Source organism: Anabrus simplex, chromosome 1 (assembly GCF_040414725.1).
Source record: "Anabrus simplex isolate iqAnaSimp1 chromosome 1, ASM4041472v1, whole genome shotgun sequence".
Taxonomy (NCBI): domain Eukaryota; kingdom Metazoa; phylum Arthropoda; class Insecta; order Orthoptera; family Tettigoniidae; genus Anabrus; species Anabrus simplex.
Window position 1 is genome coordinate 683261893 of NC_090265.1, and position 26044 is coordinate 683287936.

The 26044-nt window shown below is 37.0% G+C and overlaps 2 protein-coding genes across 5 annotated transcripts in view; one reads left to right on the forward strand and one right to left on the reverse strand.

Moving 5' to 3' along the window:
• Positions 1-12017, reverse strand: part of LOC136872104 (fas-binding factor 1) — a 147251-nt gene extending 135234 nt beyond the window's left edge. For both annotated transcript variants that reach the window (XM_067145961.2, XM_067145955.2), the window contains exons 1-3: positions 11905-12017; positions 11625-11765; positions 2605-2706 (exon numbers count right to left, since the gene is read on the reverse strand). In XM_067145961.2, coding sequence (XP_067002062.2) covers positions 2605-2706; positions 11625-11723 — 201 coding nt within the window. In that variant the 5' untranslated portion in view covers positions 11724-11765; positions 11905-12017. The remainder of the gene's footprint in view (positions 1-2604; positions 2707-11624; positions 11766-11904) is intronic.
• A 222-nt stretch (positions 12018-12239) lies between these two features.
• LOC136857313 (2-oxoglutarate and iron-dependent oxygenase domain-containing protein 3) overlaps positions 12240-26044 on the forward strand; it is a 76177-nt gene continuing 62372 nt past the window's right edge. Inside the window, exons 1-4 of one of the 3 annotated variants that reach the window (XM_067135894.2) lie at positions 12240-12317; positions 12403-12561; positions 12837-13039; positions 14200-14434. In XM_067135894.2, the coding sequence (XP_066991995.1) occupies positions 12413-12561; positions 12837-13039; positions 14200-14434 (587 nt within the window). In that variant the 5' untranslated portion in view covers positions 12240-12317; positions 12403-12412. Of the gene's footprint in view, positions 12562-12836; positions 13040-14199; positions 14435-26044 lie in introns of all 3 variants that reach the window. The other 2 variants (XM_067135893.2, XM_067135892.2) reach the window with 2 other exon arrangements.

A 26044-nucleotide genomic window follows, 5' to 3' on the forward strand; every position in this document is an offset into this window, starting at 1 on the left:
GACTAAAATAGACTTTTATTACTCTTTGTCTTACATCGCACCGACACAGATAGGTCTTATGGTGATGGTAGGATAGGAATGAGCTATGAGTGGAAGGAAGTGGTCATGGCCTTAATTAAGATACAGCCCCAGCATTTGCCTGGTGTAAAAATGGGAAACCATGGAAAACCATCTTCAGGGCTGCCGACAGTGGGGTTCGAACCAACTATCTCCTGAATGCAAACTCACAGCTGCGTGTCTCTAACCATATGATATGATAAGATATTGTATCTTGAGACTTGGGTAAGGTAGATTTTGATGTAAATACGCTGACGAAGGGAGTTGAGGCTCCCAAAACATGTACGTATAAATTATTCAAATATTAATATATTGACAGGGCGGACCAAACAATCACCCGCTGTACATTATAGTCTAACCGTATGGCCAACTCCCTCGGTAAAATACATTTTCTAATACGCAGTGGGTTCTACCATTGTGCCACTAACAATAAGCTCGACTGCACGCTGGATGCAGTGTTACTATTCTATATTAGAGAGCTTGTAAACATTCGAGGAAAATTTATACAAAATCTGACGTCATGGCATTGTATTGTAAAAGGAAATAAATCAGAACCTGTGTACACGGTAGGCAGGATTCTGAAAGACAGTGGAGTTAAATTATTTCAAAGAAGATAAAAATTAGCTGCTTAGAGGAAATAAAACAGGACTTTAAGGAAATGAACATCACAGAAGATACCATCAGGGATCCCAAGGCATTTGGAACTCTGGTTGCAAAGCACACATTCACGGTAAAGGCTAAAAGAACCACAGTGTAACAATGGATGGAAGAACGCAAGAAACAGCATAGCGAATTCATGACGAGGTTTTGGGAAGAGAAGAAGAAAGGAAAACGCATCATCAAGCTAACAAGTTCCAACACACTCTGTAAATGGGCATAAGGAAGAAAGAAGAATAATAACGATTAGAGAACCTATGCTGCTCTGCAGAATAATTTGTTATAAATAGGTCAGATAACTAGTCTTGATTTGCCTGTTGTAGTAATATTATCTTGCCTGCCCGTTTCAAGGATTTCATGAACATTTAATAAGAAGCGCATTATGGTATGCCACAGTTCGTAGTAAAAATTCATCCATTCTGTCATCATCATGCCGTCTGTTTAGTAAAAAATTAATCCATATATTTGCCTTTTTTAATCCTGCAGTTTTTGATGTAAGATTCGGTACTGTGTCGTAGAAGGCAATGGTATTTTTAATCGCTGTATTCTATCTAGAACGTTTTTTTTTTTTGTGAGCTCACAGGTTAGTCTCGAAGAAGCGTTTCTGACAGGCAGAGTACATTTTTAAGATACATGGCCTTCACTCTTTCTAGTGTAGCTAGGTTATCCTTCATAGGTGTTCCCGGATGTCTAAGGCATATGTCATGATGGGGGTCTGCTTGTACGTAGACTTTTTTCTCTTAGCAGCATGTAAGTTATTAGGAACACTCTGCCATCTGTTGAATATATTTGGAAGCTGAGAAAGGTTAGAGAATCAGAGTATCTAGCAGGGTATAGTATTCTTCGTGATCAGAGGAAGTGTATGGATTGACAGGTAGTAATCAAACATGGCTGCATGCAATGACAATACTAAGGATGAAAATCACATATCAAAATATTAATGAAAGTGTTAGTTGCTAAGCAACCTGCTAAGTACAGAATGTATTGTGGCTTACGGTTAGCCTTTGCTTGCAATTATTCGAGTGATCATTTAATGATTTGATTTTATGATTACTCAAAGTTGGCTGAACTTAGAGACCTAGCAATGTCTCATAATTCACCAGCAGGTAATTCCAGAGAGAATAAAACAAAAATGAAGCAAATCAGTTAAGTAGAATGGACGGACAGATTTGCCAAGGCTGTTGTTATTAAACTCTTTTAACATAATGAGCCGGCCCCGCGGTGTAGGTGTAGTGTGCTTGCCTCTTACCCGGAGGCCCCGGGTTCGATTCCCGGTCAGGTCAGGGATTTTTACCTGCATCTGGGGGCTGGTTCAAGGTCCGCTCAGCCTACGTGATTACGATTGAGGAGCTATCTGACTGTGAGATGGCGGCGCTGGTCTAGAAAGCCAAGAATAACGGCCGAGAGGATCTGCCGTGTTGGCCACGCAACACCTCGTAATTTACAGGCCTTTGGGCTGAGCAGCGGTCGCTTTGTAGGCCATGGCCCTTCAGGGCTATTGCGTTACAGTACGGAGGGGGGGGGGTTAATATAATAATAATAATAATAATAATAATAATAATAATAATAATAATAATAATAATAATTGTGTGTGGCCTCAGGGCAGACCTGATGCAAGTATTCTGAACTGAGACCTATGGGCAGCATGTGGGTCTGTGTGGATAGGTGCCCTACTTGGGATGATATCTAATGTTGAAGATGGCACAAACATTCAATCTCTGAGCCAAAGGAATTAATCAATGAAGGTTAAAATCCCCTGTTCAGCCAAGAATCGAACCCTGGACTCCTTGGACCAAAGGCCATAATGATAACCCGTTACCCCCAGAGTCAGACAAACCCAAAAATGACAAGAGATTATCTATGGGGAGGGAATAATACTGTATATCATACCTTCAGAACTGACTTAGCTTGAGCAGTTGGTGATGCCAAACTCTTTCCTTTCCGGTTCTTAAGGGATGAACCAAAAAGATCAGAATCCATATCATCCAGGCCCTGAAAAAATGAAAAACAGATGACAATTGAGAATATAATGAGTATAGAAAAATAAGACACACCAACTACAGTAGTTGATGTATTAAAACAGAGGCCACATTAATGCCTATACGGAGACTTGTAGGTTCAGATACCACACTTGAGTAATTTTGGAACAATACTGTAACATAATAAATACAAAGGTAAGCCCAAAAATAAGGTCTCCTATCGTTTTATAAATACACAGATCTGTTTATTTCTACAATGGTTTACATCGTTTTACTGCTTGAACATTTGGCTATCTTTCTACATAATCACCATTTCCATCGATGCATTTTTGTAGACACTGTGACAGTTTCTACATGCCCATATCATACAGCTCGCCGCCATGCTGTTCAGGAAGTTGTGAACCTCATCTTTCACCTCGTCATCGGTGCTGAATCGCTTTCCAGCCAAAAGTTCTTCCAACTTAGGGAACAAGTGATAGTCACAGGGCACCAAGTCAGGACTATGGGGTGGGTGGGTGATGATGTTCCACTGAAACTGTTGCAGGAGAGCAACGATTTGCCGGGCGATGTGTGGGCGAGCGTTGTCATGGAGAATATTTACGCCCTTGCTCAACATTCCTCTCCTCCGGTTCTGAATTGCCCGTCTGAGGTTTTTCAGGGTCTCACAGTACCTGTCAGTGTTAATTGTGGTCCCAGCAGGCATAAAGTTGACCAACAATACCCCTTTTCGATCCCAAAACACAGTTGTCATGACTTTACCGGCAGACTGTGTTTGCTTGAATTTCCGCGGCTTTGGCGAAGAGGGATGCCGCCACTGGCGTGATTGTTACTTGGTCTCAGGTGTAAAGTGGAACGCCCAGGTTTCGTCACCCGTGACAAATTGAGTCCAAAAAGTTGTTCTGTTCAGCTGCAAAGCTTTGAAGAAATGCGTGGGAAGAATCAACTCATCGCCGCATGTGGTCTTCAGTCAGCACGCGTGGCACCCATGTTGCGCACACCTTCCAGTATTTCAACTTTTCTGTTAAAATTCTGCGAGCGGCACTTCGGGAAACCTCAGGAACCAAAATGCAGAGATCATACAGGGTGATCCGCCTATCTTCATGCATGATTTGCTCAATCTTCACAACTGTCTCGATGGAAATTGACGGTCTCCCGCTCCTTTGTTCGTCGTGAATTTCAGTCCAACCAGCTGCAAAATCTCTACACCACTTACAAACATTTTTGACACCCATGCACAACTCACTATACACTTCCGTCAATTGGCGATGGATTTCAATTGGCTTAGTACCTTTTGCGTTCAAAAACCGAATAACTGCACGCACTTCACGGTAACATCCAACGAGAGCTCCATTCTCAACGGCTGCCAAGCCAAGAATGAGTGCCTCAGTGCGGTGCGCGCATGTTTATATGTGAGCACGGGAAACACTCGTCACAATATTGTGACCAACAGCAACACGAACAGAGTTCTATATTTATAAGAAAAAAAAGGAGACCTTATTTTTGGGATTGCCCTCATAAAATTCAGGAAACTCAACAAAAAAAATTACCAATGTTTCATTCCAGTGCGGCATGGACTCATCAGTTGGATACCTCACCTTCCCAAGACACCGGCCAGCTAGTACGCCGGCACTGCATTGTCTTGCTATTTTGCTGTTGGCTTTACGTCGCACCGATACAGATAGGTCTTATGGCGACAATGGGAGAGGAAAGGGCTAGGACTGGGAAGGAAGCGGCCGTGGCCTTAATTAAGGTACAGCCCCAGCATTTGTCTGGTGTGAAAATGGAAAACCACGGAAAACCATCTTCAGGGCTGTCGACAGTGGAGTACAAATTTGTCCTAGGTGATTTCTGATCAAAGAGTAGTGTTATGAAAATGTTGCAAACTCTGGGTTGGGAAGACTTGGGAGTAAGGAGATGAACTGCTCAACTAAGTGCAACATTATTATTTTAACCATTATGGTTTATTTTGGTCTGTATTGACTTTTACCTAATAACAACACTGAGAAATCAATGGTAAAGTGTCTAGCTTGCCAATGCTATAAAAAAATTATTTTATCTGTCGTACGTTTCGAGAACCACATTCATTCTCTTCATCAGGAACCAAAAATTCACCAAATAATCTGCGGACTTGATTCAATTACATACGAGCAATATACTATCAAATAAATTACAAATTTAAAAAACACAATTGTTAATCTACTAGAAGCCTCTGTGGCTCAGGTGGCAGCGTGCTGGTCTCTCACCGCTGGGTTCTGTGGTTCAAATCCTGTCACTCCATGTGAGATTTATGCTGGACAAAGTGGAGGCAGGACAGGTTTTTCTCCGGGTACTCTGGTTTTCCCTGTCATCTTTCATTCCAGCAACACTCTCCAATATCATTTCATTTCATCTGTCAGTCATTAATCATTGCCCCAGAGGAGTGTGACATGCTTTGGCAGCCGGCATAATTCCTATCCTTGCTGCTAGATGGAGGCTTCATTCATTCATTCCATTCCTGACCCAGTCAAATGGCTGGAAACAGGCTGAAGATTCTTTTTTTTTTTTCTTTTCAATTGTCAATCTAAATAAAATCTTTGAAATTTCATAAAAAAACATCTCTTCTTAAAGTATTCTGAATGCCGAATATAATGTCTCCAGACACCATGTTTGTATCAAACATTTCAAACTTAACATTATATTGAAGCTCCTTCTGTACTACTTGTCTGTTGAACTACCTCTCAAACTGGTTAACAACTTTTGAGCCAAGTTACGATTAAATTTTCCATTCACGGGTCAAGGTTGGTTGCATGTATTTGAGATTTTGATGTGTAAACAAGCAGCTACAACATGTACTGTAATGGAAAGCTGACAATTATTATACTGTGTCCACCTTTCAATACAATACAATGTTAAAAAACTTTACACTATAATTACAATAACAAAAAGCATTATTTGTCATCACTACATGTTTGTCTTTCTTTAGACCATCTTCAGTTAGTGAAATTTTTTTGATGAAAGAAAATGCTATTAAAAAGCTAAAAAATTATGATACAAATGATGTGTTAAAATTAAAAGTCCTCAACAAACATGCAGCTTATCTATTCAAAGTCCTCTTGTTTACATATTATCTTAATGCTAAAAAACCACACTGTTCTAATACACACGACATGATTAAATCGTCTTGTAGCATCTTGACGGCTTTATAAAATGTTGACTGAGCAAGTAGCCACACAGTTAGGGTCACGTAGCTATTATTAACTTGTATTAGGGAGATAGGGGTTCGAACCCCACTGTTGGCAGTCCTGAAGATGGTTTTCCATGGTTTCCCATTTTCACACCATGCGAATGCTAGGGCTGTACCTTAATTAAGGCCTCAGTCACTTCTTTGCCTCCCCTAGCCCTTTCCTATCCCATTATTGCCATAAGAACTATCTGTGCCTGTGCAATGTAAAAGTAAAAAGAATTGAAATATAAACAGTTGTCACATTCAAGTAATAAAATGAACTATTTATGTAGGTATGACTATGGGACCTCCTTTTAAATTAGCTATGGTGGACCTTGTTTGACTCATAGGACAAAGCTTACGCACTTACATTCTCCATTTTCTCTCTTCTTCTTACAGACATGAAAGGTTCATGTCAACCTGGCAGCATAATCATCTATTACCCGAAGGGAACGGCTTGACAACTTGGTTATACACCATTTTATATTAATTTGAATATGATCCAATTTGATTTTGGTGAGGGAATATTGGATTAAGCATGACACATTTGACATCATATCACAACAGTAGGCCTACTAACCATTTTTTTTACACACAGATATACCCCTAATGTTGTGTTTATATGGAGATGACAAGATGGACTTTACTTCCATACCATTACTTATCAATTTTTAATATATCATATTGTACATGTTACAGTTTTAATTTTCTTAGTGAGGGCCTCCCTGTTTCATTAGGTCTTAATGTAATAAACAAATTTTAACCTAGATAGCTGTAGAAGAGAATTAATATATTTCTCGAAACATGTACTATATATTCTAAAATGTGAAATGTAAATAAAGTTTTAATACATATCCATCTCTCTATTTACGGTAATGAAACATCAACAAGGAAGAAATCACACGTTCAGATCTACTGATATTGTTCCTAATCCTTTCCGAGTTCCCTATCCTTCAGTCTCTCTGAGTAGGCTCCGTCGTCTCAAAATGCCGTGTCTTGCTGACGCTATACTTTACGAAAGATGACAGCCTCATAGAGAGAGAGGATGAGGAAGTTTTGGGAAGATGAGATGAACAAGAAGACCGATGCCAACTAATGGTTCTACATGCTCCTTAGGGAATAATAATAATAATAATAATAATAATAATAATAATAATAATAATAATAATAATAATAATAATAATGCCACAAACAGATTGTAAGGTCAAGCGAGTCATAAACAAACAAACACACAACACCATCTTGTTATTTCATCATCATTTTACAGTTCAGGTTTTCCAAGTAGGCTGCTGTTGACAAGCCTCTATCATTTTGCTCTATTTATGTATATCTTTTTCTCCATATTATCAGTCTACCTGGTGGCTATGATCGTTAAGGTATCAAGTATATATGGTCTGACACTGCGGTTAGCTGGTTCCAGTCTCATTGGTGGAAGAAATTTTCACCATTAGAATGCTGGCCAGTAGGCTAGGAGAGGTGGTGGTATACAATTTCTAATCACTCGTTTGCGTGCCAAAAGCCTGGTTTCAGTTCCAAACCTCTCCACAGTGTTCATATGCGGTGAGGGCATATGAGGCTGTTGGTGATTTGTCCATTAAGCCTTGAGCAGACCCCTTGTTGTTATTTGACAGGAGTAGGCTATGTGCTGACACCAGGTTTCACACTCACTCTACCTCATTATCATCATCTCACTCCCAGATATGCAGGTTGCCCATCGGTATCAAATAGAATAACCTGCACTAGGCGAGCCGAACGCATCTTCGGACATTACTGGCACTAAAATTCATGTGCCAAATAAATAATATACCGGGCAAATTGGCCATGCGGTTAGGGACGTGCGGCTGTGAGCTTGCATTCGGGAGATAGTGGGTTTGAATCGCACTGTCGCCAGCCCTGAATATGGTTTTCCATGGTTTCCCATTTTCACACCTTAACTAAGGCCACGGCCGCTTCCTTCCAACTCCTAGGCCTTTCCTATCCCATGGTCGCCATAAGACCTACCTGTGTCGGTGTGACGTAAAGCCACTAGCAAAAAAAAAATAATAATAATAACAATAAAACCCATCCTATCATCCAAGGTACCTTCTCCAGTAGCAATGTCAATCTTCAGCACATCCATCCAGATTTTCTCCCACTTCCCTATTGAATAACATCGGGACTATTTTTGTAGGCTGAATATATTTCTTGTTTCAATAGCTGCGGCAATGATGCAGAATCCAGTTGGATTCCACTTCTCTCAACTGTCAAACACTGGCCTTGTAATAAAGATTTGTGTATCAATTTGCAGTATTTGTTTCATTGAAAAGAATTGGGATTCTATTATAGTATTCTCCACACCCTTACAACACACCTATTGCAAATTATATGGTCATAAGTGAGGAGTTATATCCAATATTGCAGTATCTTTCTTGTACCTAACATAGAACCTATTCATATGTCATATGTCCCTTTAACTAAAACCACAACTTACCGTGAGATACTTAGTTGTGTAAATTTTAAGTAGTTTGATGCTCAGCAGATAAGGTTACTGGATTGAATTCTTGCACAATCACTTGGTCTTAAAGTGTGTTCAAATGCAAAAAGTTAATGAAAATAGATATACCAAAACGTTAAAGAAACTCTACCAAAGAAAACTGAAGCACAGGGTTGGGTAGAACTCTCAAGTGGGAGTGTCACCACCATTCACCAGAAGCTACCCATTTCAACCAACAGTGACATTTAACACATTAAAACAGTAAGTTAGTAAATTATTTGTATATAGACTCAGAAACTTCCCGCTAAATTCTTGGACAAAATTATCCTTCTTCCCATAGAGCCTACTAAGCATTTATACCCCATGTAATTGGTTCCCCTCCCCCCACCCCACTTTGCTTTCCACTGCTTCTGATTTTTGATGTCAACTAGAAGGATGCCCACCAAGTGCATGTCCTCCCATAGTACGTGGGTGTAGGCCTAATGGAAAAGTTTGATCATTTCAAACCACAGTTCATCCCTTCTATAACTTTCTTCAAGATAGTTATCTTCATCATTGTATGAACTTTAATCACCGGGCGAGTTGACCATGTGGTTAAGGGCCCTTTCACACGATCCACTCCTTGCCACGCCACTCCACTCCACTCCACCAGAGGTGTGGTAAAAGGCCGGTAGCGTTCACACGAGACACTTCGCAACCTCCGTCCACTCTCGTCAACAGCAGGCTGCTGTCGACCGGCCTGAAGTGTCTTCCACACTGGGTGACCGGAAGCTCACTCATCACTGAATCAGATTAGCTCATTCAGACAGTCAACATATGAGCTACAAGTTCGAAGATTTTGTTTCAAAATGTCGATTCCATTCATAGATACTGAAAAGTTAACAATAGAAATACAAAATCGGCCTTGTCAGTGGGATTAATGAACGACAGAGTATTCAAATAAAATAAAAGGCTTCAAATGTGGAATGAAGTTTCCCATGAAGTGATTCCACTTTCTGCCGAACTGGACAACTCCAAAGAGAGAGAAGTTGATATCTACAGTAATAGGCTACGTGTTATATGTTAACAATTTTCGATATTACAATAACATGGGTCATTGAAAAATGATTAATCAAGGCTTTTTAGCAGTCTTCATTTCAAAAGAACTGCTTCCAATTAAATTACATAATAACATTTTCTTATTCGGACCGAACACGATAGCCGCAGTCGTTTATGTGCCGCCATTATCCAGTATTCGGGAGATAGTGGGTTCGAACCCAACTGTCGGCAGCCCTGAAGACAGTTTTCCGTGGTTTCCCATTTTCAAACCAGGCAAATGCTGGGACTGTACCTTAATTAAGGCCACGGCCGCTTCCTTCCCACTCCTAGCCCTTTCCTGTCCCATCGTCGCCATAAGACCTATCTGTGTCGGTGCGACGTACAGCAACTTGTAAAAAAAACCCATCTTATTCGTGAGAACTACCAGTCTTATTTACAGAAAGTAGGTGTAGGTAGCACGGCCATACTGGTAGCTCACTAAATCAGTCGTTCGAACGGTCATCATTGTGTGCGTCACAAGTTTGAAGTTTTTGTTTCAAAATATCGGCGAAATACATTTTCTCATGTTGGTGTCCTGACGCTGTAAACTTGCTTCAAGGATTGACAACAATTCAAACAAATTCCCAATCATACGAAAGTAATTAAGGAACATTTTTAGATCATTGGTACGTTCATCTAGAAGAACGACGAGTTCCTCGTTCTAGGCGATATGAATTCAATGGATGGACCCAATGAACCTTAGTACTATTCTTTCACCTCAACCTTCTTTTCGGAAGAATAAAAATCCCAAGGATAATGTGCGCGTCCATGGACCAGATTCAAACCGAGACGCAAATATGAGGTGGGGACGAGAAGTTGCCGGCAAGTTGACGGAAGTGTCTGAGAAGTGGAGTGGAGTGGAAAGCAAGTGGACCGTGTGAAAGGGCCCTAAGGGCACAAGGCTGTGAGTTTGCATCTGGGAGATAGTGGGTTCGAATCCCACTGCCGGCAGCCCTGAAGATGGTTTTCCGTGGTTTCCCATTTTCACACCAGGCAACTGCTGGGGCTGTACCTTAATTAAAGCCACGACCGCTTCCTTCCCATTCCTAGGCCTTTCCTGTCCCATCGTCGCTATAAGACCTATCTGTGTCGGTGCGACGCAAAAAAAAAAAAAAAAAAAAAAAAATCTTTAATCAACCTGACACAGAATCATTATCAAGAAACTCCTCACTAGGGCTATACTTTCTTGCAGAATGACGGATCTTTTATTTCTTACCTTTCAAGCAGGTGTTCCATTCAGGAAGCTTTTAAGTGGTTTGGACTAAACTAGAAAAGTCATGTAATCCCTCTCTTGCCTGTTAAATGAACCTACAAGCATTTCAAAACTCATACGGATTAGTACAGTCTATTGAAACCAATGAGTTAAATGAACACACATGCGACTCGTTGGCTGAATGGTCAGCATACTGGCCTTCGGTTCACAGGGTCCCGGGTTCAATTCCCGGCCGGGTCGGGGATTGGTTAATTCCAACGGCCCGGGGGCTGGGTGTTTGTGCTGTCCCAACATCTCCGCAACTTACACACCACACATAACACTATCCTCCAGCACAATAACACGCAGTTACCTACACATGGCAGATGCCGCCCACCCTCATCAGAGGGTCTGCCTTACAAGGGCTGCACTCGGCTAGAAATGGCCACACGAAATTATTATTAATGAACACACACACACACACACACACACCTGAATAATGTCTAACCTTTATTGCTGAGTGAATATTGATATATACACCTATACAAAATCTAGCTCCTTGTTCCTCTCCTCGTTTCACTATATGCTGAAAGGTCAAAAATTCTGACATTCCACACAAATTTACCATCATAGTTTTGATAACTGAATTACCCAGCGCTCATTATGGTAATGGACTGACATCCACCATCTAGGCCTACAAGTTTTACCAAGGGCTGAAATAATTCATTGCACTATTAGGTGAATTTCTTCTGAAAGTCTGTGGTATCTGTAGTAGAGTGAGGAAGAGGTTGGAAATGGGGAACGAGTCTTAAGAAATAAGGCTTCATTTCAGTTTTATCTGGAGAGCATGAGTGGGGAGAGTCTACAACCTGAGATATCTTTTAACTTTTTAAATCTGTAAACAATGCAGTTATACAACTAACCTACAAAGTAAAGAAGTACTTGAAAATATTCTTGTTCTGTGAAACACAGCAACTAAAATATTACCTCCAGCATCTTGGCCATCTCCGCTGGATCCACATCGGAAATTTGAGACTCATTGTCACTTCCAGCTTTTCCTGCCAACTCTCCATAAAAGCCAGCCATATCCACATGACTGAAAACGATTTTGGCTTTCTTTTCATATCACTGAAAATATATTCAATACGAAACATAACTCTTACAAGGAGTTTAGGTTATAATATAAGCCTGTTTAAAGAAAAGACGCGAGGACCAGAAAAATGGATCCCCAACAGAACATTTTCAATACCAGAGATATTTCACATACCATTATTATCGAAAACACCTAACCGTCACAGACAAACACACTTTGCCAGTCATTAACAAATAATTTCAATTTTGTTTATAAACACCGATTGCGTTGCTGTTCGAACATGGGCAGCATCACTAATGTTGCCAACACTACCATACACAGAGTTGATAAATACCTATTATTTTTTTTTCAATTATATGGCAGAGTTAAGAAACAACAATAAATGTTTTAATAAACTTAGTGCAAGTTGCTTACATCTGATAAACACGATCCAATCATTTTAAAATCATTTTAGTACCGAGGAACCTCCCTAACTTCCTTCGGATTTGGTTGGCAACTTGTGAGTTCCTCGCTTGTCGCATGTTCGCTGTACATGTCAACTGAGAACACAAAAATTGTATACGTACACGTTTGTAGTATATTAAATGGTTAATACGTATTTGATTAATGCAATATTTGGTTAGTGGATGGTTTAAGTAAACTAAATTTATGTTCTCTTATATCTTTTTCAAGAAATTATACCATGGCAATGTCGGCAGAAGTAAAACACAGGGAGCATATGAAACGACGAGGAGATTCAAATGGAAAAGGGAAGCCTACAAAGTCTGATTCTAAAGAAAATTTGGGGAAAAAGAAAGAAGTGAAAGAAGATAAATCAGATCAGAAGGGCCCGTAAGTTGCATATTTGTGCATCGTATATACGTTGTGCAAGGCGTACTCCCATATGTGAATTATTTTTCCTTCATCTTTCCTTACAGCTATTTTTGTTGGAACTAATTTATTAGGCTACCAGGCTGTTTATTCTAACATTTAAATACGTCATATTGAAGCTGTAAACAACCTAACTTCTGTTCATTTTAGAAAATCGTTATATTCCTGATTCATAAACTAAGGAAAATTGGTCATGATTTGTCATTTCAGGTCATTAACTGCTAATTCTTTTTCAGAAAATATGGTCCCTTGCCGAAGATTCCATACCAGCAAGTTTGGGCTCGTGGTGTTATGATTCTTGGAGTTATAGCCGTTGTATATTTTTCAACCAAGAACAATAAAGAAGTTGCATTGGCTAGGCAAAAGGAAATTTTACATCAACGAGCACATGATATCCCATGCTCAGAAGATTATAAAACAGAAATAAAAGAATTTCCAGGTAGGTTTTAACTTAAAATTTAGCAAGCAAATTGGCCCTATGGTTAGGGTTGCGCAGCTGTGAGCTTGCATTCAGCAGATAGTGGGTTTGAACCCCACTGTTGGCAGGCCTGAAGTCCGTGATTTGCCATTTTCACAACAGGAAAATGCTGGGGCTGTACCTTAATTAAGGCCACAGCTGCTTCTTTTCCCACTCCTAGCCCTTTCCTATTTCCTCATCCCTATCAGACGTAGGCCTATCTGGGTCGGTGCGACGTAAAGCAGGTTGCAAGCTGTCCACATAACCAACAAATTATTAAACAAATTGATTTTAAACACCACCTAATCGACACTTTATTTCTTGCCTTTTGGCAGAATTATAAAAACATTATCATATACAGGACATGTTTCGACCACTTGGTGGTCATCTTCAGCTGTTTTTAAATAGGTTAGATGAAACAATTTGATTAGTAAGTACATTAAAATCTTAAATAACTTTCCCATAGGAACTTGTAACTATTGCTTAAAGCACTTGAAATTTGGTGTTGGTAGGGGGGTGATGTGGTGTGTAAAGGGGTACTTAAATTACAATGGGATAGAAACGGGAAGGAAGCGACCATGGCCTTAATTAAAGTGTGTGAAAATAGGAAACTGTGGAAAAACCATCTTCAGAGCTGCCGACAGTGGGGTTCGAACCCACTATCTCCCCTATGGAAGCTGATCGCTGCGTGACCAAACCACGCAGCCACTTGTAAAAGTAGAATTTCTTCCTTTGTTTTTTTCTGTATGTAGGAACTTCATTTCAGTTAAAATTAAATGCATCAATTTATTTACATCAGTAGTGGAATATGGGATTGTAGTATATTATAGCTGCAGGGGTAATTTCAGGAAGAAATCTTTTATGAAAGTTGAAATAAGTGATAATGCAAATAATTTGAATAATAATGGGTCAGATTACATTTGGAGGTTCTGATAAGTGCAAAATGTGGTTGCAAACATTCTTTGGTGGATATGTATTGGAAGAGGTTGAAGGAAAAAGAACAAAAAGGCATTAGTGTGGAGAATCAGTGATCAAATGAAAGTTTTGCCTGATAGTATTGTATATTATTGCTTGTATAATCTGGACGATTTATGTACTGGTATATGTATTTGTCTTTGACGTGTTGCTGCTCTAATTTTCAGGCTGTGTTCCTGAACGTTGTGGACGTCTTGTCTCTGACAAATTGGTTTCTGCTTCTGAGGCTGATGCCCTCTTAAATTTGGCCCAACGTGGGCTTGCTTTGGGTGGTTCAGATGGTGGCGCATCTATATTGGACCTGCATTCTGGGGCAATTTCCATGGGACAAGGTTTTGTCAATGTTTACCAACAAAAGAAAGCTGCCAATATATTCCAGAAGGCTGATTTCACCATATATAAGTATGCCTAGTATATAATATTGTTTCATGAATACAATATTTTCTTATTTGGTTCTTCAGTACTATACAGCTTTGATTAGACAGGGTTATTGTTTTATCTGGGCCCATTTGCAGTTACACCATGCCCTTGAGCATTCACTGCTCACCTGCTGACACTACATTCCCTACAGCGGGCCGATCTGCATACATTCTCATGCATCAGCTTAAAGCAGGTGAACAAACAACATTATTTAGCAATTTAGACTCTTAACAAATTTGAGTTCAAGGAAGTGGAGAAGGGGCCTGCTGAAGGGACTGGGGTGTGAGCAGGTGAGCAGTGTATGTCTGAGGCCATGGTGCGGCTACAAGCGGGCTCTAATAAAATGAGGATCCTTTAAATTTCTGAGGGGCATTAAGAAAAAAGTTGTGCAAATGTAAACAAAAAACCCCACTTAATTAAAAGTGAGCATAGTCATGATCATCGTTTTCCAACTCCAGTTTCCCGGGTGTAGCGTACAAGCGCTCACGATCTCTTCCTTTCTGCATACATCTTCTGTTCCAGGACATCTTCCCATTTGAGACCCCTCTCCTACACATCTAATGTCTCACTTTTCATTCTCATAATGGTTTTTTTTTTTAATGTCGCGCCGACACAGATAGGTCTTATGGCGACGATGGGATAGGAAGGGACTAGGAGTGGGAAGGAAACTACCGTGGCGTTAATTAAGGTTTTACATGTAATAAATATCATTTTTGGTCCGTATTGATGATGTAGATTGAAATAATAACATTAAGTTATTTATTAGACCACCTAATCAATACAAAATCGTCTTGGATGATTTACATAAATTTGTTAGCTAATAGTGGGACATGTTTCGCCTTCTCTGAAGGCATCATCAGCCATAGTCTTAACCTTAAATTAAAAATAAGCGTCTAAATAACATGTAGTGATGAAATGAATTTTAAAATCTTGAAGAGATTTGAAGTAAAATAACATTAAAAATAACAATGATGGTTTGAAAATACAATGTGATGAGATACAATAGTGGAAGTATTAACAAAATTAACCTTAGAAGGCTGCTAAAATAAGTACAATGGAATAAAACAACAGATTGTTATACAACAAGTAGTAAGATTGCATAAAAGTAAAGTTGATAGTAATGGCGGTTATAATTAGACGATGGCGAAAAATCTTATGTAATCAAAGTAAAGAGGAGAGAGTAAAAGTCAAAGTTAGTCGAGAGATCCGAAGTTCATTATGATCTTGAAGATAAAGGATGAAAGTCAGATGCATATGGTGAAGTTGTAGAACACGTTGAGGATATGAAGTTGGTGAATAGAAGTTGAAGAACAGTTTCAAATAGGATCACTATGGACCATCTCAAAATTTGATGTGATGTTCAAATGTTGTAAATTGTGAGTTTGTAGATATTCTAGTTGAAAAAGCATATACAAGTGGAATCTGTAAATGGAAGCAAGAAACGTAGAGTTAATTGTGTGAAAAGATATTTGAAAAATCTTGAAGTAGAATCGTATGCACTTACCACTTGACGGTGACAAAGATAGCTTGTAATATTATGAGTAAGAAGTATTTGCAACAGTAGACTTCTTGCTACGTGTGTTATAACTGAAGTTTTGTGTTGGAGGGGGATCTGTTTGCGTTGACGTAACTATTAGAGGGGGGCTGCTATTGGTGGGAGGGAAGGAAGAGAGTGTATTACTGCGCGTGTTGTAACGGTGTAAGGCTATTGGAGGGAGCGATGTTCCGGTGGGTGTGGCTATGGGTTTATTGGTTGTATTTGAATTAGAGGTACTAGCGGTGGGGGGAAGGGAGGGGGGTATATTAGCTGTAGGGGAGGTGGGAACTCTAATTGATGTGAGGTTGAAGATTTTTAAGAATTTGTTGGTGAGGGAAGTTGATTCTCGTAATAAAATAAGAATCTGTTCATACAAGGGGCTTTTTTTATCAATAGTGTCATTTAGATTTTTATCTTTATTAAAATGTTGGTCGAGGAAAATAAATAAGTTTTCATATTCTGTCATGAGTTTGCTTTTATCAACTCTTTTTAGGATATGGAGGTCTTGTTCTATTGTGGTGAATTTATGCCCGGTGTCCCTCATATGGTTGGCCATTGCGGAGAATTTGTTGTGTTTTTGGGCATTGTAATGCTCGGCGTATCTGGTAGAGAAGCTGCGGCCAGTTTGGCCAACATAAGAAAAATTACATGTAGAGCATTTCAATCTGTATATTCCTGATCCAGAGTAACTATTGTCTGTGATGTTGATAGAGTTGTGATTGAAGAATAAATTGCGATTAGTGTTTTTTGTTGTGTAGGCTATTTTTATTTCGTGCTTCATTAATGAATTGGTTATCGGGTAAATGCTATGGTTAGTGAACGTGAATTTAGCGTATTTTGGTTTGACGGGTTTTAATGGAGTTAAATTGGTAGCTAGTTTTAGTTTGGTTTTATTGATGATTTTATCAATCATATTCGTGTTAAATCCATTGAATTTAGCTATTTCCTTGATGAATAGTAATTCTTTCTTTAAATTAGTAGAGGACATAGGGATCTTTAATGCTCTATATATTAAACTGTGATAAGTGGCTTTTTTATGTGAGTTGGGATGTAAAGAATCATTTTTTATGGTTGTTGGAGAAAAGGTGGGTTTTCTGTATATTTGGAAGTCGAATTTGTTCAATGCTCGTGTGATTTTGATATCTAAGAAGTTCAGAGAGTTATTGAACTCATCTTCTTTAGTGAATTTAATATTATTATCTAAGTTGTTGAGGAATGATAGTATGTTATTGCTGTTGTTGATTTGTTTATCAATGATAGCTATGGTATCATCAACATAGCGATGCCAAAGACAGAGTCCGTTGATGTTATTAATAATCTTACTATGTTCGAGATTATCTAAGTATATGTCGGCTAGTATTCCAGATAACGGGTCTCCCATCGCTAGACCTTCTTGTTTGTAAATTTTCTTATTGAAGGTAAAATAGTTGTTGTCTAAAACGAAATTAAGTAATTTTAACCATTCATCAATTTCGATTTTACTCAATGTGCTATGTTTCAACAGATTGTTTTTTATGATGTTAATAGTATTGTTGATAGGGATATTAGTATACATGTTGGTGATGTCAAAAGAACATAAAACGTGGTTTGGTTGTAGACTGAACTTATTTAGGGAATTACAGAGTTCGATCGAGTTCTTTATGGGGTTGGAGTTGTGAAATTTGAAGTGTTTTTTTAGGAATTTGTGTAGGAATTGAGAGGTTTTATAGGTAGGACTATTGATACTATTAATTATAGGTCGAATGGGGACATCTTTTTTATGAATTTTGGGCAGTGATCTGACTGTAGGTAATTTTGGGTTCATTACAGTTAATTTCTGATAATCTTGATCATTTAAAATGAAGTTAGAATTTTTCAGAAGGTTCTTTAAGTTACGCTGTATTTTGTTTGTAGGATCTTTGTTAATTAAGGTATAGGTATTGTCTGAAAAAAAGGTTTCAGTTTTATTGATGTAATCTTGTTTGTTCATTATTACTATGGTGTTGCCCTTATCTGCTTTTGTAATTACTACGTTGTTGCTATGGATTTTGGATTTCAGGTTTAGAATTTGTTTCGAGACATTGTGGTTATTATTAGATGTTATCTCATTAATCAAAGTTGGGAGTTTCTTTTTTACTTCATATCGTACGTCATTCTGTTTATCAATTGGGATTTGTTTATCGATATTAGTTTCGGTTTCAGCGATGGTAGTGATGATGTCTTCTGCCTTTTTGTGATTAGGCCAATTATGTTTGATGCCTTTATCTAATAGATTTAATTCTTGGTTAGAGAAGGTTGCATTAGATAGGTTGATTGTAGTGGGAATGTTAGTCAAATGGGAAGGGGACACTTTGTTGTTTGTATTTTGGTCAGGAGTTTTACATTTGTTTTCTTGAAGACTAAGTAATTTATGGTTTAGGGTTTTCTGTTTCTTGTCTAATATGTAAGATAGTTTGAGGTCAGTGTACCTTAAAAATGAGCTCCATTCAAGTGGGGGTAATTTCTGAGAGATGGTCAAATGAGTCCTATATAATTGTAAATTTAGTAAAGATTTCTTCTTGTATAATAGTTTAATTTCATTTTTCAACCATATGTTGTTTACTTTCTTTTGAGTGGCATTAGATTTTGAATAGGGATGACTTTTTCTTTGTAAAGATTTGAGAAATTTAGGTACCAACTCTAATTTCAAGCAATCTTTAAGAAACTTGATATCTCTAGAAATCTTGCCTATTTTAATTTTTAGGTTTAAGTACTTGTTAGGTTTTACTAATGCCTGGTTGGCATTGACATTACATGTAATAAATATCATTTTTGGTCCGTATTGATGATGTAGATTGAAATAATAACATTAAGTTATTTATTAGACCACCTAATCAATACAAAATCGTCTTGGATGATTTACATAAATTTGTTAGCTAATAGTGGGACATGTTTCGCCTTCTCTGAAGGCATCATCAGCCATAGTCTTAACCTTAAATTAAAAATAAGCGTCTAAATAACATGTAGTGATGAAATGAATTTTAAAATCTTGAAGAGATTTGAAGTAAAATAACATTAAAAATAACAATGATGGTTTGAAAATACAATGTGATGAGATACAATAGTGGAAGTATTAACAAAATTAACCTTAGAAGGCTGCTAAAATAAGTACAATGGAATAAAACAACAGATTGTTATACAACAAGTAGTAAGATTGCATAAAAGTAAAGTTGATAGTAATGGCGGTTATAATTAGACGATGGCGAAAAATCTTATGTAATCAAAGTAAAGAGGAGAGAGTAAAAGTCAAAGTTAGTCGAGAGATCCGAAGTTCATTATGATCTTGAAGATAAAGGATGAAAGTCAGATGCATATGGTGAAGTTGTAGAACACGTTGAGGATATGAAGTTGGTGAATAGAAGTTGAAGAACAGTTTCAAATAGGATCACTATGGACCATCTCAAAATTTGATGTGATGTTCAAATGTTGTAAATTGTGAGTTTGTAGATATTCTAGTTGAAAAAGCATATACAAGTGGAATCTGTAAATGGAAGCAAGAAACGTAGAGTTAATTGTGTGAAAAGATATTTGAAAAATCTTGAAGTAGAATCGTATGCACTTACCACTTGACGGTGACAAAGATAGCTTGTAATATTATGAGTAAGAAGTATTTGCAACAGTAGACTTCTTGCTACGTGTGTTATAACTGAAGTTTTGTGTTGGAGGGGGATCTGTTTGCGTTGACGTAACTATTAGAGGGGGGCTGCTATTGGTGGGAGGGAAGGAAGAGAGTGTATTACTGCGCGTGTTGTAACGGTGTAAGGCTATTGGAGGGAGCGATGTTCCGGTGGGTGTGGCTATGGGTTTATTGGTTGTATTTGAATTAGAGGTACTAGCGGTGGGGGGAAGGGAGGGGGGTATATTAGCTGTAGGGGAGGTGGGAACTCTAATTGATGTGAGGTTGAAGATTTTTAAGAATTTGTTGGTGAGGGAAGTTGATTCTCGTAATAAAATAAGAATCTGTTCATACAAGGGGCTTTTTTTATCAATAGTGTCATTTAGATTTTTATCTTTATTAAAATGTTGGTCGAGGAAAATAAATAAGTTTTCATATTCTGTCATGAGTTTGCTTTTATCAACTCTTTTTAGGATATGGAGGTCTTGTTCTATTGTGGTGAATTTATGCCCGGTGTCCCTCATATGGTTGGCCATTGCGGAGAATTTGTTGTGTTTTTGGGCATTGTAATGCTCGGCGTATCTGGTAGAGAAGCTGCGGCCAGTTTGGCCAACATAAGAAAAATTACATGTAGAGCATTTCAATCTGTATATTCCTGATCCAGAGTAACTATTGTCTGTGATGTTGATAGAGTTGTGATTGAAGAATAAATTGCGATTAGTGTTTTTTGTTGTGTAGGCTATTTTTATTTCGTGCTTCATTAATGAATTGGTTATCGGGTAAATGCTATGGTTAGTGAACGTGAATTTAGCGTATTTTGGTTTGACGGGTTTTAATGGAGTTAAATTGGTAGCTAGTTTTAGTTTGGTTTTATTGATGATTTTATCAATCATATTCGTGTTAAATCCATTGAATTTAGCTATTTCCTTGATGAATAGTAATTCTTTCTTTAAATTAGTAGAGGACATAGGGATCTTTAATGCTCTATATATTAAACTGTGATAAGTGGCTTTTTTATGTGAGTTGGGATGTAAAGAATCATTTTTTATGGTTGTTGGAGAAAAGGTGGGTTTTCTGTATATTTGGAAGTCGAATTTGTTCAATGCTCGTGTGATTTTGATATCTAAGAAGTTCAGAGAGTTATTGAACTCATCTTCTTTAGTGAATTTAATATTATTATCTAAGTTGTTGAGGAATGATAGTATGTTATTGCTGTTGTTGATTTGTTTATCAATGATAGCTATGGTATCATCAACATAGCGATGCCAAAGACAGAGTCCGTTGATGTTATTAATAATCTTACTATGTTCGAGATTATCTAAGTATATGTCGGCTAGTATTCCAGATAACGGGTCTCCCATCGCTAGACCTTCTTGTTTGTAAATTTTCTTATTGAAGGTAAAATAGTTGTTGTCTAAAACGAAATTAAGTAATTTTAACCATTCATCAATTTCGATTTTACTCAATGTGCTATGTTTCAACAGATTGTTTTTTATGATGTTAATAGTATTGTTGATAGGGATATTAGTATACATGTTGGTGATGTCAAAAGAACATAAAACGTGGTTTGGTTGTAGACTGAACTTATTTAGGGAATTACAGAGTTCGATCGAGTTCTTTATGGGGTTGGAGTTGTGAAATTTGAAGTGTTTTTTTAGGAATTTGTGTAGGAATTGAGAGGTTTTATAGGTAGGACTATTGATACTATTAATTATAGGTCGAATGGGGACATCTTTTTTATGAATTTTGGGCAGTGATCTGACTGTAGGTAATTTTGGGTTCATTACAGTTAATTTCTGATAATCTTGATCATTTAAAATGAAGTTAGAATTTTTCAGAAGGTTCTTTAAGTTACGCTGTATTTTGTTTGTAGGATCTTTGTTAATTAAGGTATAGGTATTGTCTGAAAAAAAGGTTTCAGTTTTATTGATGTAATCTTGTTTGTTCATTATTACTATGGTGTTGCCCTTATCTGCTTTTGTAATTACTACGTTGTTGCTATGGATTTTGGATTTCAGGTTTAGAATTTGTTTCGAGACATTGTGGTTATTATTAGATGTTATCTCATTAATCAAAGTTGGGAGTTTCTTTTTTACTTCATATCGTACGTCATTCTGTTTATCAATTGGGATTTGTTTATCGATATTAGTTTCGGTTTCAGCGATGGTAGTGATGATGTCTTCTGCCTTTTTGTGATTAGGCCAATTATGTTTGATGCCTTTATCTAATAGATTTAATTCTTGGTTAGAGAAGGTTGCATTAGATAGGTTGATTGTAGTGGGAATGTTAGTCAAATGGGAAGGGGACACTTTGTTGTTTGTATTTTGGTCAGGAGTTTTACATTTGTTTTCTTGAAGACTAAGTAATTTATGGTTTAGGGTTTTCTGTTTCTTGTCTAATATGTAAGATAGTTTGAGGTCAGTGTACCTTAAAAATGAGCTCCATTCAAGTGGGGGTAATTTCTGAGAGATGGTCAAATGAGTCCTATATAATTGTAAATTTAGTAAAGATTTCTTCTTGTATAATAGTTTAATTTCATTTTTCAACCATATGTTGTTTACTTTCTTTTGAGTGGCATTAGATTTTGAATAGGGATGACTTTTTCTTTGTAAAGATTTGAGAAATTTAGGTACCAACTCTAATTTCAAGCAATCTTTAAGAAACTTGATATCTCTAGAAATCTTGCCTATTTTAATTTTTAGGTTTAAGTACTTGTTAGGTTTTACTAATGCCTGGTTGGCATTGACATTACATGTAATAAATATCATTTTTGGTCCGTATTGATGATGTAGATTGAAATAATAACATTAAGTTATTTATTAGACCACCTAATCAATACAAAATCGTCTTGGATGATTTACATAAATTTGTTAGCTAATAGTGGGACATGTTTCGCCTTCTCTGAAGGCATCATCAGCCATAGTCTTAACCTTAAATTAAAAATAAGCGTCTAAATAACATGTAGTGATGAAATGAATTTTAAAATCTTGAAGAGATTTGAAGTAAAATAACATTAAAAATAACAATGATGGTTTGAAAATACAATGTGATGAGATACAATAGTGGAAGTATTAACAAAATTAACCTTAGAAGGCTGCTAAAATAAGTACAATGGAATAAAACAACAGATTGTTATACAACAAGTAGTAAGATTGCATAAAAGTAAAGTTGATAGTAATGGCGGTTATAATTAGACGATGGCGAAAAATCTTATGTAATCAAAGTAAAGAGGAGAGAGTAAAAGTCAAAGTTAGTCGAGAGATCCGAAGTTCATTATGATCTTGAAGATAAAGGATGAAAGTCAGATGCATATGGTGAAGTTGTAGAACACGTTGAGGATATGAAGTTGGTGAATAGAAGTTGAAGAACAGTTTCAAATAGGATCACTATGGACCATCTCAAAATTTGATGTGATGTTCAAATGTTGTAAATTGTGAGTTTGTAGATATTCTAGTTGAAAAAGCATATACAAGTGGAATCTGTAAATGGAAGCAAGAAACGTAGAGTTAATTGTGTGAAAAGATATTTGAAAAATCTTGAAGTAGAATCGTATGCACTTACCACTTGACGGTGACAAAGATAGCTTGTAATATTATGAGTAAGAAGTATTTGCAACAGTAGACTTCTTGCTACGTGTGTTATAACTGAAGTTTTGTGTTGGAGGGGGATCTGTTTGCGTTGACGTAACTATTAGAGGGGGGCTGCTATTGGTGGGAGGGAAGGAAGAGAGTGTATTACTGCGCGTGTTGTAACGGTGTAAGGCTATTGGAGGGAGCGATGTTCCGGTGGGTGTGGCTATGGGTTTATTGGTTGTATTTGAATTAGAGGTACTAGCGGTGGGGGGAAGGGAGGGGGGTATATTAGCTGTAGGGGAGGTGGGAACTCTAATTGATGTGAGGTTGAAGATTTTTAAGAATTTGTTGGTGAGGGAAGTTGATTCTCGTAATAAAATAAGAATCTGTTCATACAAGGGGCTTTTTTTATCAATAGTGTCATTTAGATTTTTATCTTTATTAAAATGTTGGTCGAGGAAAATAAATAAGTTTTCATATTCTGTCATGAGTTTGCTTTTATCAACTCTTTTTAGGATATGGAGGTCTTGTTCTATTGTGGTGAATTTATGCCCGGTGTCCCTCATATGGTTGGCCATTGCGGAGAATTTGTTGTGTTTTTGGGCATTGTAATGCTCGGCGTATCTGGTAGAGAAGCTGCGGCCAGTTTGGCCAACATAAGAAAAATTACATGTAGAGCATTTCAATCTGTATATTCCTGATCCAGAGTAACTATTGTCTGTGATGTTGATAGAGTTGTGATTGAAGAATAAATTGCGATTAGTGTTTTTTGTTGTGTAGGCTATTTTTATTTCGTGCTTCATTAATGAATTGGTTATCGGGTAAATGCTATGGTTAGTGAACGTGAATTTAGCGTATTTTGGTTTGACGGGTTTTAATGGAGTTAAATTGGTAGCTAGTTTTAGTTTGGTTTTATTGATGATTTTATCAATCATATTCGTGTTAAATCCATTGAATTTAGCTATTTCCTTGATGAATAGTAATTCTTTCTTTAAATTAGTAGAGGACATAGGGATCTTTAATGCTCTATATATTAAACTGTGATAAGTGGCTTTTTTATGTGAGTTGGGATGTAAAGAATCATTTTTTATGGTTGTTGGAGAAAAGGTGGGTTTTCTGTATATTTGGAAGTCGAATTTGTTCAATGCTCGTGTGATTTTGATATCTAAGAAGTTCAGAGAGTTATTGAACTCATCTTCTTTAGTGAATTTAATATTATTATCTAAGTTGTTGAGGAATGATAGTATGTTATTGCTGTTGTTGATTTGTTTATCAATGATAGCTATGGTATCATCAACATAGCGATGCCAAAGACAGAGTCCGTTGATGTTATTAATAATCTTACTATGTTCGAGATTATCTAAGTATATGTCGGCTAGTATTCCAGATAACGGGTCTCCCATCGCTAGACCTTCTTGTTTGTAAATTTTCTTATTGAAGGTAAAATAGTTGTTGTCTAAAACGAAATTAAGTAATTTTAACCATTCATCAATTTCGATTTTACTCAATGTGCTATGTTTCAACAGATTGTTTTTTATGATGTTAATAGTATTGTTGATAGGGATATTAGTATACATGTTGGTGATGTCAAAAGAACATAAAACGTGGTTTGGTTGTAGACTGAACTTATTTAGGGAATTACAGAGTTCGATCGAGTTCTTTATGGGGTTGGAGTTGTGAAATTTGAAGTGTTTTTTTAGGAATTTGTGTAGGAATTGAGAGGTTTTATAGGTAGGACTATTGATACTATTAATTATAGGTCGAATGGGGACATCTTTTTTATGAATTTTGGGCAGTGATCTGACTGTAGGTAATTTTGGGTTCATTACAGTTAATTTCTGATAATCTTGATCATTTAAAATGAAGTTAGAATTTTTCAGAAGGTTCTTTAAGTTACGCTGTATTTTGTTTGTAGGATCTTTGTTAATTAAGGTATAGGTATTGTCTGAAAAAAAGGTTTCAGTTTTATTGATGTAATCTTGTTTGTTCATTATTACTATGGTGTTGCCCTTATCTGCTTTTGTAATTACTACGTTGTTGCTATGGATTTTGGATTTCAGGTTTAGAATTTGTTTCGAGACATTGTGGTTATTATTAGATGTTATCTCATTAATCAAAGTTGGGAGTTTCTTTTTTACTTCATATCGTACGTCATTCTGTTTATCAATTGGGATTTGTTTATCGATATTAGTTTCGGTTTCAGCGATGGTAGTGATGATGTCTTCTGCCTTTTTGTGATTAGGCCAATTATGTTTGATGCCTTTATCTAATAGATTTAATTCTTGGTTAGAGAAGGTTGCATTAGATAGGTTGATTGTAGTGGGAATGTTAGTCAAATGGGAAGGGGACACTTTGTTGTTTGTATTTTGGTCAGGAGTTTTACATTTGTTTTCTTGAAGACTAAGTAATTTATGGTTTAGGGTTTTCTGTTTCTTGTCTAATATGTAAGATAGTTTGAGGTCAGTGTACCTTAAAAATGAGCTCCATTCAAGTGGGGGTAATTTCTGAGAGATGGTCAAATGAGTCCTATATAATTGTAAATTTAGTAAAGATTTCTTCTTGTATAATAGTTTAATTTCATTTTTCAACCATATGTTGTTTACTTTCTTTTGAGTGGCATTAGATTTTGAATAGGGATGACTTTTTCTTTGTAAAGATTTGAGAAATTTAGGTACCAACTCTAATTTCAAGCAATCTTTAAGAAACTTGATATCTCTAGAAATCTTGCCTATTTTAATTTTTAGGTTTAAGTACTTGTTAGGTTTTACTAATGCCTGGTTGGCATTGACATTACATGTAATAAATATCATTTTTGGTCCGTATTGATGATGTAGATTGAAATAATAACA